At 46.7% G+C, this 16894-nt stretch overlaps 1 protein-coding gene across 3 annotated transcripts in view; it reads left to right on the top strand.

The window, feature by feature from the left end:
* SPAST (spastin) overlaps positions 1–16894 on the top strand; it is a 54955-nt gene that overhangs the window by 15113 nt on the left and 22948 nt on the right. For 2 of the 3 annotated variants that reach the window (XM_029049896.2, XM_007673281.3), the window contains exons 3-5: positions 1163–1246; positions 11710–11805; positions 15298–15485. In XM_029049896.2, coding sequence (XP_028905729.1) covers positions 1163–1246; positions 11710–11805; positions 15298–15485 — 368 coding nt within the window. The remainder of the gene's footprint in view (positions 1–1162; positions 1247–11709; positions 11806–15297; positions 15486–16894) is intronic. The other variant, XM_029049897.2, reaches the window with a different exon arrangement.

Below are 16894 nucleotides of genomic sequence, written 5' to 3'. Positions count from 1 at the left end.
AAGTGCTTAACAAATACCACCATCATCATTATTATTATTATTATCTGCCTTTTCTCTTTGCTTTGACAGGTCAGGCTTTGTAACTGTGAAAAAAGAAACTGTGTAGATTCAGTTACAGGAGATTCCCAACTAAAGGAGTTTTTTCACTGATCCTGCCTCTACCAGGTGGCTGAAACTGAAGCCAGTGAGCGTCAGTACTATATTTAAGTATTAAGTTTGGGAAGAGAGATGAGCCAGCTGAAAGAATTAGAGCTAAAATGGAACTACACCCTTGCTTTTTTTTTTTTTCTTTTCTCTCCAACTTTCTCTTCCCCTTCTTGGCCCTCTCCTCCCTCACCCACAGGAACCAAAAACAAATCCTCAGCAGTTGTGTAACAGGCTCTGTGCGATTCTCGGGGTGGATCTTTGATGGAATGAACACAGGCTCAGCAGGATAGGCGGAAAGCCCTCCTAGATGTCTGTGCCTTAATGGCTGGCCTTGTTCTTCTCTTCCTGCCCTTTTCCCACCCTCTTTTCTACTTCTTTTTGTAATGGTATTTGTTAAGCACTTACTGTGTGCCAGACACCGTGCTGAGTGACGGAATAGGTACGAGCTAATCAGACCGGACACCGTGTTCCTTGTCCCACGTGGGCTCACAGCCGGGTATCTCATTTTACAGATGAGGTAATTGAGGCATGGAGAAGTTAAGGGACTTGCCCAAAGTCACACGGCAGACAAGGGGCGGAGCTGGGTTCTGAACTCAGGTTCTCTTGGCTCCCAGATCCGTGCTATTTCCTCTAGGCCACATTGCTTCTTGGAAGAGCAAACCGGGATCAGTGCTTCAGTCAATTTCAGAGCTGAGATCACTCAGGATTTCAGGAGTTCATTTGGGAGAAAAGAACCACAGAATTGTTTTTTGCGTAGAGTTAAAGCTTCTCTATTCCGTGTTAATCGTCACGAAGAAGATACGCGATAGAAAAGGTTGTCGTTCCTAACAGAAATGAATACTATTGTACATTTATAATTTGGGGACTTTCAGTTTAATGCAGACATTTACCCTGCTTAATTTCTCCATAAAGTGCAGGAAAATCTTCAGGAACATTGATGAACTGATATTTGGGCATAAATACTGATGATGAAGTATTTTAGTGAAACTTATTGTCACTTTTTTTCTTCCCTCAGGTGAACAGTGTGACAGAGCCAGACGTCTTCAGGCTAAAATGATGACTAATCTGGTCATGGCCAAGGATCGTTTGCAACTTCTAGGTACTAGTTAGTGTTTTGTGATCATTGTGTAATAGCTTGTTGAGCTATTTCTAGTGTGTGGTTTTGCATGTACAAGGAAAACAAAAACTCTTACGATTTAGTACATTTTAAAGTGCATGAACATGACGTGCTCGTCCATCCAACTGTCTAAATCCTCCTAGTCCCCTGCTCAAAATAGGGGGAACGGTTAGAAAAGACAAATTTGACCCATTACTTCGACAGACCTCTAAAATTACAAGTTATTCTGGTGATTTCAGTTGGGTATTTGGGGGTTTTTCGCAGACTGTTTATGGGTTAAATGCCTGCATCCAGTAGTATTAATCCTGATCTTTAGGTGAGTAAATCCAGGAAAGACAGGGTGTTATATGTGCTTTCCAGCAAATATTTAACACTATGAGTATGTTTTGGGAAAGAAAAAACAAGCATTCTTGATAAATTCTTAATTTATCTCTAAAATATCAGAATTAATCCGATAATTTTAGTTTGTTGTAATTCCACACAACAAAACCCGGTGGCACTCAATTTCTGGGAATCCCTTAAAGAAGCTTCATGCTGTACTTGAAGCAATTAAGAGAAGCAGCATGGCTCAGTGGAAAGAGCCCGGGCTTTGGAGTCAGAGGTCATGGGTTCGAATCCCGGCTCTGCGCCTGTCAGCTGTGTGACTGTGGGCAAGTCACTTAACTTCTCTGGGCCTCAGTTCCCTCATCTGTACAATGGGGATGAAGACTGTGAGCCCCACGTGGGACAACCTGATTCCCCGTGTCCACCCCAGCGCTTAGAACAGCGCTCGGCACATAGTAAGCGCTTAACAAATACCAACGTTATTATTATTAATTAGCTCTCCCAGTAGTGGTTACACAGAGAACCCATTAACATCCGTATTTCAAAACTGGTTAGATCCTCTACAAGCGTTTAGCAACGCTAATAAAACTGTGATAGTTCACAGAATAAACTTCATTTGTTATGCCATGCTCTATTAGTAATAATATCTCTTGGGGTGTGTTTGAGTAAGGTAGTGATTGCCGACACTTTTAACTTCGTGAACTCCTAACACATTGTGTAAGCGAAAAACAACAAAAAAAAAATCAGAATTGGGGACATTAACGTGTTTTCTATAGCTTTGTATAAGGGATGGAGTTGTAGTGGATTAAATAACCCCCAGAGGTTTTCCTCTGGGATTCTTTTTCCCCTTGCAAAGAGGCACGTTATTTGATTCTAGTTGGTAATAGTAGCAAATGGCCCAGTTCCTTTATTCAGTGAGAAAACTGTGGAGGTGGGAGGGAAAATTCCATGTAATTCCTTCAGAACGCCTCCTCCCCCGCCCCCGGGGTTTTTTTCTTATAAATGGCATTTAAGGCTTACTATATGCCGGGCACTGTACTAGGCACTGGGATAGATACAACTTAGGTTGGACATAGTCCATGCCCCACATGGGGCTCCCAGTCTTCATCCCCATTTTACAGATGCGGACACTGAGGCCCAGAGAAATTAAGTGACTTGCCCAAGGTCACCCAGCAGACGAGCGGCAAAGGCGGGATTAGAACCCATGTCCCTCAGCCCTCCTGGCCCCTGCTCTCTCCGCAAGGCCGCACCGCTTCCCTTAAGCACGGTGAGGAGCGGCCTGGATCAGTGGAAGGAGCCCAGGCTTGGGAATCAGAGGTCACGGGTTTGAATCCCGGCTCTGCCACCTGTCAGCTGTGTGACTGTGGGCAAGTCACTTCACTCCTCTGGGCCTCAGTTCCACCGTCTGTAAAATGGGGATGAAGACTGTGAGCCTCACGTGGGACAACCTGATGACCCTGGATCTCCCCCAGCGCTTAGAACGGTGCTCTGCACGTAGTAAGCGCTTAACAAATACCAACATTGTTATTATTATTATTAAAAACTTGGAGGTCGAGTTCTTGGAAGATTTGGGCTGAGGTATTCGGGGTGACTGAATAGGGTGACCAATCGTTAGGTTTTATACCAGGCGGTTGGGTATTTCAACTGGCCCACCTGTCCCCTCTGGTCCTGATACAGCACCAGGTTTCCTTGTGCCTGGTGTTTTTATTTGGAAACATCCAACCTCCCTCCACTTCAGCTCCTGCCGCTGAGACACCCCCCCCCCCCCGGCTTGGAAGCAGCACCGGGGCTCACGTGGCTGTGAAACAAGAGAGGGGTCAGGGATCCATCCGGCGACAGGCTCTTGGTTGCGCAGGTGGCTTCGCGGAACGTATCTGGGAGACCTCGGGATGCCATTAGGGAACATCACTAGTGCAGGGGGTGTATCGACATCCGTTGCAGACGGGTTGGCATAGGGGCGTTGGATGTGCTCCGATGATGTCAGGAGCTGCCCTGGGTTTGATGCCAGACGTTCGCCCGCTCGCTGTTTCCCTCCTGCCGTGGCTTTTTTCTTGGAGAATAGCTCTCGCGGGTTAGCTTCCACAGTGCCGACCGCGATCCGGCGAGTCCCTCAGATGCCTCGTCGCCACGCCGGCCCTCCTCTTCAACTCTGGCAAGAGCCCAGACCCGATGGAAAGGGAGAAACTTGTACAGTCCCGTGGGGGTGGAGGCACAGGTTCCTGCGGTGGACAGCTCACACCCCACCCCTTCTTATTGGGCGCTTGAAGGCGCCACCGTTGCCCGGGTCCACGGAGGACAGGCGAGGTTTAGAAAGTATGCACGGAAAAGGCCTCTTTTTTTCCTTCCAGTTCTCAATAGCCACTTCCGTGGCTACGCAAAATTTTGCTAAAAATAGGGCTGTACCACAGGTGCAAAAGTGACCTGTGAGTGTCGGGGGTGACTAGATGTAATGACAATTGATGAAGCGACGTTTACAAATCATTGTTTGCTTTGGACCACTCGGGTGCCTTTCACCAACACAAACAGTTCCTGTTTAAGAATCTGTTGATTGAAAGGGAATTATCGCCGAGAAAGATCAACTGACCTACCTTCGATGCCCCTCGGAGTTTCCTACAGAGAATCTCTGTAGTGCTCTGTGTTGCTTAAAGAAAGGAGCAGGTGCTATTCAAACCCCTCTCGAGGCACGGACGTGTTGCTCCTCGAGCACCGTGGTGCCTGCCGGTCTGTTTAACGGTGGAAGAGAAAGTCTAGAAGTACTGAACTCTGGGCCTCAACTCTTTTGTATTTTCTCTGGATCTGTAACGTGGGAGGATGGAAACCTCTTCCCGTCTCCCCTGGTCCTCCCGGCTCGGTAGAGCCTCATTCATCTTTAGCCCGCGCTCTATCCGTTTTGAACTTGTACACATTCCTCCTCATTTCCCAGCCCCTCTGAGCCTTCGCAGCCTAAATCATATTTATTGAGCGCTTACCGTGTGCCAAGCACTCTACTAAGCGCCTGGGAGAGTACAGTGTAACGCTTTCCCTCCCCACAACAAGTTTACGATCTAGAGACAGGCATTAATATAAATAAATAAATTTCGGATACGTTCATAGGAGCGGTGGAGCCGAAGGAGGAGTGAATAAAGGGTGCAAATCTATGTGAAGGGGCGACGCAGAAGGGAGTGGGAGAGGAGGAAATGAGGACCTAAGGCCTCTTGGAGGAGATATGCTTTTAAATAAGGCCTAACGCGGCACTGGGCTTTGGAAGGGGAGCAGTCTTTGAAACATCCCAAGATTCAATCATATTTATTGAGCGCTTTCAGTGTGCAGAGCACTGTACTAAGATCACAGTTATATTTTTTTGTAATGGGGGGGAAAAGGTGTAGGGAGGAAGAAGAGGTGAGTGCCCATTTCAAAATCTATTTCTTATAAACCGTTATTGTTTTTTTATTTGTTCTTCTCTACATTCTGTAGAGAACAGGGACACACTGCGCCCCCCCCCCCCCCCCCCCGCAGTATGCTTCTTCTTGGTTCTTAAGGGTGTATTCTTTTAAGAATCAGTTCACAAATTGTCTTTAGGGGTGTTTATGTATGATGTGAGAGAATGGAAATGGTGCAAAGTCTTACCATGTTGAATATTTTTAAAGGGTCCCCATCTTTGAAAATGTGGTCCGGAGATTTCCAAATAGTCTCCCAAAGACTTCTTCAGTACGTGCAGCTATATGCCTAAGCTTCTCTCTTATATCATACTTTGTATCTGAGTTAATATTTACAGTACAGCAATGTTAGGCTGTACTTTCCATCCCTTTCATTCAGTAGTATTTATTGAGCGCTTACTATGTGCAGAGCACTGTACTGAGCGCTTGGAATGAACAAGTCGGCAACAGATAGAGACGGTCCCTGCCGTTTGACGGGCTTACGGTCTGATCGGGGGAGACGGACGGACGAGAACGATGGCGATAAATAGCGTCGAGGGGAAGAACGTCTCGTAAAAACAATGGCGACTAAATAGAATCCCTGTGCCCCGAGCTCTTTGACATTAGGAAGACGTTCATCCCAGCGTCTGATTTTTCAGCCTCCGGAAGTATTTCTGTTTCCGCCCATGCCGTGGCTAAATCCAAGACGCAAGGGCCCAGTTCTGTAGGAGAGCCCAACTTGATTCCTCTAGACCGTAAGCGTCTGGGCAGGGTCTGTGTCGGTTTTATTGTTGTATTGTAGTCTCCCAAGCGCTTAGTAGAGTGTTCTGCACACAGTAAACGCTCAGTAAGTACGACTGAATGAATTCATTAGAAATGGAATTATAAACACCCCAGAACAGTGAGTTCTGAGTTCGTCAGCCCAAATCAGTTGGAGCAGTTTTAAATAGTTGAATTACTTTGTATCTAACCTTCGTGTAGTGAGGGTCACTCTTTTATTACATAGAAGGCATTTAAGCACTGAAAAACCGAAGGCGGTCTCCTTTCCCGGGCCGCCTCGTCTGACGTTCTGGAATTTAGAATGGGACAAGGTCAGTCGGGCCAACGTTTGAAATGACAGATTCGATGTAGTTTATTTAGGCCTAACCTTTGGTTATTTTGGTCCAAACTAGGAATGCCAAGGTGTTCCAGCACAATTCTAAAGGGGTGCGTTATCTGTGGGGGGAATAAACTAAAGCTTTCAAGGGCATGTTAGCGTTTATTTCCGTGAAGCGAATACTGAGCTTTTAGATACACCAGACTTCCCTGCCGGATGACAGGGCTTGAGACTGTGCTCCACTTGTTTTCAAAATCAGAAAAAGAGGGGCTCTTCGAATAGACGCTTAATGAGGATCGGCACGAGACGGCAAAAGTAAATAACAGCACCGGGTGCCGCAGCCATGATGGATCCGAAGTCTGACGAGCTCGTCCTCACGAGACAGTTTGACGGAAAGGCAGGCTAGGCTGCCGTAGCATGGAAAGACGTCCGTGGACCCCACAGGATTAGAAAAATGGCAAGGGTGTAATTCTCTGCTCGGCGATTGTGGATCGTGATAAGCATTAGCTTGAAATCTCAACCCCCGCCGATGAGATAGAGGTGGTGTGTCTGAACGGTGGGGTCGCGGTAAGAACTCGAAAGGTGGACTGCTCCCTGCGGCCGTGCGAGGAGCCAAGTGCTGAGTTGGAGCACGTAAGCCAGACGGGTCTCGAGCAGTTAGCCCAACCAGGGCGGTGAAGGGCACCGTCCATCAAGCCCCTGGAGAATAAAGCCACCGAATGCCTTGCGTGTTTCACATCGCAGAAGCTCTGCTGCAACAAGGGACCCGCCGTAAGAGGTGGTCGTGTAAACAGTGACGCTGTCTGTCAGGCACCCATCTAGACTGGGGCTCTAGCAAGGAGACGCTATCAAGACTGGTTTAATGAAGCGATGCATTAATAAATACTTGTAGCAAAGCAAGAAATGTTTCAGCGACTTTGCAGCTCTTCCTCCTGATCAGTCAGGGGTATCTTTTTTGTATTTGAGTGCTTCCTATGTGCTAGACGCTACTAAGCGCTGGCGTAGATACAAGCTAATTCGTTCAGTCACCTGTATTGAGCACTTAGTGTGCAAAGCACTTGGGAGAATACAGCATAACAGCAATTAGACACATTCTTGCCCACAGCGAGTTCACAGGCTAGCTAATCTAGTTGGACCCAGTCAGTGTCCCCTGTGGGGCTCACGGTCTTAGTCCCCATTTTACAGATAAGGTGATGAGAGGCGCAGAGAATTTAAGTGACTTGTCCAAGGTCACGCAGACAAGCGGTGGAGCCAGGATTAGAGCCTAGGTTCTCTGTCTCGCGGGTCTGTGCTCTCTCCAGTAGACCAAGCCAGGGGATATACTGAATCAGTCAATCATTCATTCATTCAGTAGTATTTATTGAGCGCCTGCTATGTGCAGAGCACTGTCCTAAGCGCTTGGAATGTTCAGATCGGTAACAGATAGAGAGACAGTCCCTGCCTTTTGACGGGCTCACGGTCTAATCGCAATGGTAGTTGAGTGCTTACCACGTGCAGAGAATCGCTAACACTTTCCTTCATTCAATAGTATTTATTGAGCGCTTACTATGTGCAGAGCATAGTACTAAGCGCTTGGAATGGACAAGTCGGCAACAGATAGAGACAGTCCCCGCCCTCTGACGGTAACACTTGAGGGAGTGCAATAGAGTCGGTAGGCGTGACACCTGCCCTCAAGGAATTAATGGATATTAAAATTAAAATGAAGCACAGGTAGTTGAAACAGAGTATAAGGATATATACGTGAGCGCCGTCGGAGGGGTGAGTATCGAATGGCTTGCAGAGTATGGTCCGCCAGCTTTTTTTTTGGATGGTATTTAAGGGCTGACCGTCTGTCAATCGCTGTTCATTCATTCAGTAGTATTTATTGAGCGTTTACTATGTGCACAGCACTGTACTAAGCGCTTGGAATGTGCAAATCGGTAACGGATAGAGACAGTCCCTGCCCTTTGACGGGCGCACAGTCTTCCAAGTGCTGAGGTGGATACGACGGGTTTATCAGGCGGACACACCCCTGTCCCGCCCGGGGCTCACCGTCTACTTCCTCCAGTGCACAGAACAGTGATCTGCATCCATTAAGCGCTCAATAAATGCCGCCGATTGATTTATTTGACCTGTCGTACAGAAGGGAGGGAAATCGGGGAAGGCTAAGGACGCGTCACCGGAGAAGCTCTTAACGGATTCTGTTGCATTATTACTACTCTGTCACTCCAAGCGTCTTATTTTAGCACCACTGAAGAATGGAGGTGGAATATGTGCACCACAGAAAAAGAAGGCACAGTAACCACACACGCTGAAAGGAACTCCTGAACTTCCATTTGACCGTCGGGGAGGAGACCGTACGGGGCGCAGAAACGAGATAAAATGGGAAGGCGTGAACCTTAGCCCCGATTTTTGAGGAAGTAACGAGGCAGTTCGAACGATGAGAAATGGCAAAATCCCCTGGAGCTGATGACATTGCCTGTCGAACTTTGCAGGGAGGGACTTAATCTCCAGCCCTTTGAAAAAGCTTTTCCTCAACTTTCAGAACAGTGGGGACTTCAGAGATTCCACTGCAATCGCCGTCGCTTCAAGGAGAAAATAGAAAACTGTCTGGGGAAACTACGAGGGGATTCGCACCGCTGTGCTCTTTGGGCAAGATTCTAGCCAGAGTTCTTGTGAACAGATTACTGAAGAGCATAAATCCTTGGGGCACGATGTTGTACATTCCAAGCGCTTAGTACAGTGCTCTGCACATAGTAAGTGCTCAATAAATACCGTTGAATGAACGGTGCGGGTTCGGACCCAAATGTAGCCCAACAGATAGAGAAAAAAGCAGCACCAAAGCATCTGTTTTAGGGATGGTCACACTTGGCTTGTCTTCCCCTGCTGTGTGGCTCTCGTGGGAGAAATCTGGGTAACATTGCCTCATTCATTATTTCGCCTGCTCGCCTCTGTTCGCTGCCTCCATTTCCCCCACACCGGCCAGCCTACGTGCCACTCCGATTAAATGATTTTTTTTTTTTAACGCGGGGCTCTCAACCGTAGTCCCTCTTACGTTCGCGGCTCTTGAGTTCATCAGGCCTGACCCCCCCGCTCCGTAAGGCCTTCCCTGAAAAACATTTTACGCCATCGACAAACCGGAGCTCCGGAAATCGCTAATTATGGTATTTGAGCTCTGGAAATCGCCAATTATGGTATTTGTCAAGTCCTTGCTAGATGCCAGACACTGCACTAAGCGCTGGGGTGGATGCAAGCGATTCGGGTTGGACACAGTCCCTGTCCACCGTGGGACTTGCAGTCTCGATACTCATTTTACCGATGAGGTGAGTGAGACTCAGAGAAGGGAAGTGACTTGCCCGAGATCACGCGGCGAGCAAGCGATGGAGCCGGGTTTAGAGCCCGTGACCTTCTGACTCCTAAGCCCGTGATCGACCCACTGCGCCATGCCGCTTCTCGAAGCGGAGCTGCACACATTTGGGGTTATCCTGAGGAATTCATCAACGCCCTTAGGCTATTCCTCGGTGGCGTGATTTTTTTTAAGTTTTCAAGTGCCAAATGTTGGAGTAGATAGAAGCTAAACAGACTTTTCGACCTCTTTATTGTCACCATGACAGTGCAGCGGGGCTGTTTGGTTGGCCCAGTCTTGTTCTGTGCGTTCTGTGCTACAATATATTCTCCGCTACTGCGCTTAAAGAGGTCACGAGTGATCTTCAAGGTGGAGTCGGATTGCGCTACCAGTCCAACGGGAAACTCTTCCAGCTCAACAGGCCGCAGGGAGCGTCAAAAATCTCTGACACAGTGATTCAGCAACTCCAATCTGGAGAGGTTTCGACTCGTGCACTTGGCCAAGAAAACCGGTCAGAGTGTACGAATCGCTTAATAGTCATCGAAGCCCTATGGACGGGCAGTAAACCTGAAGAATTCTGAAGTAGGTACCAGCCTTCTAGACTGTAAACCCGGTGTGGGCGGGATTATCTCTCTCTGTTGCTGAATTGTACTTTCCAAGTTCTTAGTACAGTGCTCTGCGCACAGTAAGCACTCAATAAATACGACCAGATGAATGCATGAATGCCCCCAGGAAAGCCTGTTCAATTAATCGTATTTACTGAGCGCTTACTGTGCGCAAAGCACTGTATTAAGTGCTTGGGAGAATACAACTCATAACCAAAGGCAACAGAGAATTGGATGCCGTCACTGGATTTTGCTGCTATCGTTATCCAGTGATGCCTGGATTAGAGTAATAATAAAAATAATAATAGTCTTATTTGATAGACCGAGAGCTAGAAAAAATTTAAAAGGCCAGGTGAGCTTTTGGCAAACGGCAGTATGATTTGGTGGTAACAGCATCGAGATCTATTTGAAATCGACGGTAATCAGCGGGATTTACCGAGCGTTTACTTTGTGCAGAGCACTGTACTGAGCGCTTGGAAGAGTACCGTGCGACAGAATAAATAAGGCGGTGGTGGTTTGACCTCTGACGTGGCCGTGAGCCCCGGACCTAGTACAGAAAGCGTATCTGGTCGGTAAAGGAGTTTGAACGGCGTCCCCCGCGAGCCGTGCTAGATGTCGAACGGCACGTCGAGTGGGGATCGTAGGGGACGCTCAGGCAGTCGTGTTGTAGGACTGTAGCAGACCGGATCGCCGACCGCGGCCCGAGACGCCGCGGCCGGCTCACGACACCGACGACGTGCTCGAGGCACCAGAGTTCCGCGGACGGAGCTCCCCTTCCCGATTTTACCCTCCAACACCAAATTAACTTAAGGCAAGGGAGTCTTAAAGTTTTCTCGGGAAAGAAGAATTCCATAAAGAGAATTTTCAAACAATTTGGCATCCGATTTTAGGGAGCCCACGTGGTAGTTTAGGGAAGGGAATAGTCCTCCCTTCTCGGCCATCGTTCGGAAAAAGTTCTGGGACTCAGGCAGCGAGCCCGGTCTGTGTTGGGTATCAGAACAGGATGCGGTTTAGAGCGGGCACTCTATTATTAGTATTTCAGGTATGTCCCCGGAATTTGCAGTTTGCACTCTGAAGAGATTATACCTTCAAAGTAGAAATAGTAGATACAGAGAGGAAGGGGAGAGATCGTTTTGAGGTATTCCGAAGCGTATTTACCGGAAGCATAATTGCAAGCCTTCTTTAAGAAAAGAGAGTTCCCGGTCCACCGTTCTGTCCTCATCCTTTCACGGGATGGGCCGGGGGGGAAGAGGGCTCTGAATGAATTGGACTGGTACTTGTTAATATAGGATGTGTTTTATCCCGAGCCATGGTAATAGCTTCACTTTATCACAGCGTCAAAATTTTAGTTGGGAAATTTCCTTATTCCATGTTTCCGTTGAAGGCGTCACACCGCAAAACACGTATGTTTCTACGTGAATTAATATAGGCTAGTGGTGGCAAGGAACTACCCTAACCCTCATACCGTAACAGCTTAATATTTTCCTCATTTGTGATTTTTAAAGCTTTTCATTTCTACTACTATTTTCAGGGCTCCGTCAGTCTCATACTAATTGTCCTATTACGCTTTGCTGGATTGCGCAGAACGTCCGCTCATTAAAAAACGCTTTGATCTCGAGTCTGCTTTGGATCATTCTTTTGGATTCTTTTATTTTTATGTTTATTTTGTCCTCTCCCCCCCCTTCCCCTCTGTTGCATAGAGAAGCTGCAACCAGTTTTTCAGTTTTCCAAGTCGCAACCGGACGTCTATCACGACAGTACTAATCTGACATGCCGCAATGGACATCTCCAGTCAGGTGGGTTTGGCTTCACTGGCACCTAATGAGACGTGGATCTCGCAACCTCTGTGACGGGTGCACGACCCCGTAGTTGTGCTTCTCAGCTAGCGTTCGACTAAGTTACAGAAAGTGTCCCTCTTCAGGAGATTGTGTTTTTGGAGAAATCCAGAACACCAAAAGAGGATTTGAGATGAAACTCATATAAACACTAGAAAGTACCATGTTTTAACACATTTAACACATTTGTTGCCAGGAGGATGCAATTCACTTCAAATGTGCTTTCCTACATGACCTGTCTAATTCTTCGTGAAAAGAAGTTTTTCCCTGCAACTTTTCAGACTACTCCTCGCTATTAACTTCTTCTATTATGCATAGTTGTCTTTTGCAGAAGACACCCCTGGAAGGAGAATTTCACCGTTAGGGTATGTGTGGTTGATGAAGTGTGGGAACCACCGTCCTGGTCTCATTGCACACATAAATAGGCGGTCCCTTGCTGTACTTTTCTACTATATCATATCTCTTCATTCTACATTTAAAAAAAAAACATTTTCAGTGTCTTGATTTGATGCTGTGAACATGTTGCATTGGGCCAGTTTGTTACACATAAATCATCTGCCTAAGGTAACTTGTTGCGGTGACCGACCTCCTCTTTTTCCTCCTCCATTCTGTCCAGTGCTTATACGGAGTCTTCCTACTGCAGCAGGGAGAATTTAAGTTAGTTTTTATGAAGAACTACCTGATGCCTAGAAGGCTGAGACATTGAAACCTGTAGCATTCAATCCAAAGAAGTTGCAGCATCTTCCCGGAGTGGCTTAACTGCGATCTTAGAGCAAGAAAAGGACTGGGTGACGTCCTCTGTCTCTGAGACATGTTGTGAAAATAAGTTTTAATCCGGTGTCTGCAGATTTAGAGCTTTTTCAAAGAATATCAAATATAGTTAAAGCCCTGCAATTTCTAATTCTGATGTGATACTTATTCTCTCCCCTCTTTCCTGCTCTGGTAAAGGAAGTAAGGTTGTGATTTAAAATAGGAAGAGGTAGTTCCTCACGATGGTTGAGTGTGTCTGATTTAGCCAGTAGTGAGGAGCTCAGGGGAAGACGCAGACCAAACAGTTTGGCCTAGAAAGAACTTCTAGTATTTCTTGTCTCGTCTGATGGTCGAGTCGTCTCCGACCCATAACGACGCCATGGATGCATCTCTTCCAGAAAGCCCCTCTCTCCGTCTGCAGTCGTTCTGGTAGCGGATCCATCGTTTTCTTGGTAAAAATACTGAAGTAGTTTACCCCTGCCTCCTAACGTGCAGTCTCCGCCCTCGACTCTCTCCTGTGCCGCTGCTGCCCAGCACGGGTGAGTTTTGACTCATGGCATATGGCCTTCCACTCGCTAGCCACTGGCCAAGCTAGGAATGGAACGGACGGGCCTCCGCTCGACTCTCCCTCCCGTAGCCGAGACTGGTAGGGGACTGGAAACTCTCCAGGTGCGACCCTCAGAGGGGTCTCGTATTTCAGCAGGTTTAAAAATACAGTGGGTCTGATGAGCAAGTCACTTAACCTCTCTGTGCCTCAGTTGCCTTACCTGTAAAATGGGGATTAAGACTGTGCGCCCCATGTGGGACAACCTGATTAACTCATATCCCCACCCCCCCAGCGCTTAAAACAGTGCTTGGCACATAAGTACTTAACAAATGCCGTCATTATTATTATTATTATTATTATTAGGAGTAGAGGAAAACTGAGCTGTGCTGGCGGAACTATAACAGAAGGGAGGAAATTGGTGAATTTTTACTATAACTTTCTAAGTGCATTAGTACTGCTCCTCTGATACCTGATTGACCATATTATTGCCTCGATGTATGGAATGCGCACACTATGTGGTGCAGGTCCTATTATCACCTGACGATGTGCCAAACTCTCCTATTGCTAAAGCAGAAGGTACCCAAAGAGGTCACTGATTCTCTCCCAAGTGCTCAGCGTAGTTCTCTGCCGGTAGCGCTCAGTAAATACCATTGATTGATTGAGCCCCACCGACCGTCCAAGCCGCTGAATTCCAAACTACCGAGGACGAAGAGAAATGCAAGGAAGTTTGCTGCAACCTCACAGTGGAGGGGGAAACCCTATCTGCCTCTCCCTAATGGAAGCGTCTGTACGGGATTCTCACCGAGGGCTCTGCTCGCAGGCAACGCCAAGAGCTGGATGAGAATGACTTGGAGATCAGATAGCTTCTCACCCCAAGACAGATCCTTATCATCACCTTGCACATCTTCACGACTCTTGACTGAAGGAATAAGTTTAAGAATTTTATATGGGACATTCTGCTTGATTTGCAAGTTGAAAGATTCTTTAGGCAGACTGCTGGAAAATCATAAAAGAAACTACACTCTATTATTCAGAACTTCATGCGCATTCAGAATTCATAGAAAGGAGAATGGTTTCCAGCGAGTAGTTGGCACAGATGAGAAAACTTCAATTCTTCTATTATCCTCTTCTCTCTCTGTCTCTCTCACTCACAAACACACACGCCCACACACACATATGCTTAGGGGTGCTCAATTTCAGAATTTAGCTACAGTATAAATCAGGTACTTGTCTTTTATTGGATGAGTGGATGTTGAACTTATTTTGGGAATCATCCTATACGATTTTTGTCTGGTAAACTAAACTGAATTGCGGGATTAATGCTGTAATGATAATTTTTTTTTTATTGTGTGCTCTGATATGTTATTGTTTCACGGAGTTTTCTGGAGTCATTCTTATCAGATGTGCTCAAACAGAGTGGAAATCCATTTCAACAGAGAAGAGAAAACTCTATCTCCTATTACATGCTTTGAACTAGATTCCCCGGTGACTTATCCGTGGATTATCCTGAGAAATATTGCTTGTGCGCGTTAATGATTTTTCCCAAAGAAAGCAATTTTAATACTTTGTCCCTATACTTTCTCGTGGGGGTCTCTGTTGTTAATGTTGGGTTAGAAGTCAGGAAATCATTCAATGAATTGTCAAAGCATCAAAGGCAGACTTTTTCCATAATATATCTTGAAAGTAAAGCTTTTGTTTTCCAGGTCCTCTATTAATGGATGGGGAACTTGAAAACCCTACAATAAGAATCCAAAATACGTGAGCAGTCACAGCAAGAGGGGAAACACCTAACCTAGGAAACTATAAGGGGAGGGATGAACTTATACGTTTGCCAGTTAGACATACGTTTAGAGATGTGCCGATGGGAAGAAAAGAGCAAGTGTTTACAGGGCACTTGTCCGTTTTTCTAGTTACCTTCTCGAATCCTTGGAGCAATTTGATAACAGCACTTGAATTAGAGTCTCCAAACTTCCAAATTTATCATCAGTCGCCTAGAGATTTAAAATACTATTTTTCATTCTACTTAAAGATGTTTTGTTGTATGCTGAATTAGATTTGACTCATGGTTAGACTTCTCCTTTTGTGAACTTGCAGTGCTTCTCTATTTTTTCTCTTGTGACGTCCTCCTGCTGATGATTTCCCGGTTACCTTTCTAGAAAGCGGAGCTGTTCCGAAAAAGAAGGACCCGTTAGCACACACTAGCAACTCCCTTCCTCGTTCAAAAGCAGTTGCAAAAACTGGATCCGCAGGCCTTTCAGGCCATCAGAGAGCACCCAGTTGCAGCGGGCTGTCAATGTTTTCTGCGGGTAGACAAGGAGCTGGTCCTGCGACTTCGACTCATAAGGTATCGCCGTCACTGTCGCGAACACCCGGGAGGTAACTCGGTGCCTTAGCCACCTGTCCTTAGGCAAGGTTGAGTGTTGGGAGGAAAAGAAAGTCCGTTTCTCTTATGCGCTTCAAGTGCAAAACCCAGAGCGAAACAGAGCGGGGAGGTTCAGAGCGGCCGAGGGGGTGATGGGAAGGGGCACTGGAAACTAGCAGTGAAAAAGCCAAGCTTAGGCAGAAAATAGAAGGGTGCAAATGGATAGGTAGATAAGGAAAGGCAAAAATTGGGTTTCCAACAATATTTTTTTTTTTCCGGCTTATTCCAGAATAGCCCCAAGCTTGTGATTTCAGCTTGACTTGGTTTTAATATTCTGTTGTGAGATACCGGTTGATGGTAAATTCAAGGACCAGAAGAGGTTGATAATGACTTATAAGGGAGAAAGCTATGGATGCTGGATGGTGATAATTGAAGTATTTGTTAAGCACTTACAATGTGCAAATCAGTCCGTGGTAATGATGTTGGTATTTGTTAAGCGTTTCCTATGTGCAGAGCACTGTTCTAAGCGCTGGGGTAGACACAGGGGAATAAAGTTGTCCCACGTGGGGTTCACAGTCTTAATCCCCATTTTACAGATGAGGTAACTGAGGCACAGAGAAGTTAAATGACTTGCCCACGGTCACACAGCTGACAAGTGGCAGAGCCGGGATTCGAACCCATGACCTCTTGACTCCAAAGCCCAGGCTCTTTCAAATTGTGTGCAGAGCACTGTACTCAGCTCTTGGGAGACTGCAGTATCAGAGTGGGCAGATACTTCCCTTGCCCACATTGAGCTTAGAGTTTGGGAGACAGATGTTAAATAAATTACAGATATGTGTTAAGTGCTGTGGGGCTGAGGGTGGGCTGAATATCACGTGCGTAAAGGGTACGGATCCAAGCACGTAGATGATGTAGAAGGGAGGAGGAGTTGGCGAAAGAGGGCTTAATCGGGGAGGGCGTCTTAGAGGAGACATAACCTTAAGGGTCTGAAGGTAGGGACAGTGATGGTTTAGTGTACAAGGAGGGAGAGGGAGGTCTGGGCCGGAGGGAGTACGTGAGAAAAGGGGGTCAGTGGTGAGATATGTGAAATCAGGGCACAGTGAGCAAGCTGGCACTAGATGAATGAAATATGTGGGTCGGTAGAAGGTAGGAGGGGAAAGACTGAGTGCTTTAAAACCGATGGTCACGCGTTTCCATTCGATTTGGAGATGGATAGACAAACCCTGGAGGTTTCTGAGGAGATATGCTCTGAATCTTTTTTAAGAAAAATAATCTGGGCAGCAGAGCAAAGTATGGACTGGAGTGGGGAAACTGAAGATAGGGAGGTCAGCAAGGAGGCGCAGAAGCCACGGTCAAGGCGGGATAGGGCAAGTGGTTGGATTAGCGTACAG

This window comes from Ornithorhynchus anatinus, chromosome X1, assembly GCF_004115215.2.
Source record: "Ornithorhynchus anatinus isolate Pmale09 chromosome X1, mOrnAna1.pri.v4, whole genome shotgun sequence".
Classification (NCBI taxonomy): Eukaryota; Metazoa; Chordata; class Mammalia; order Monotremata; family Ornithorhynchidae; genus Ornithorhynchus; species Ornithorhynchus anatinus.
The sequence above is the reverse complement of the archived record's forward strand: the minus strand, read 5'-3'. Positions and strand labels throughout refer to the sequence as shown.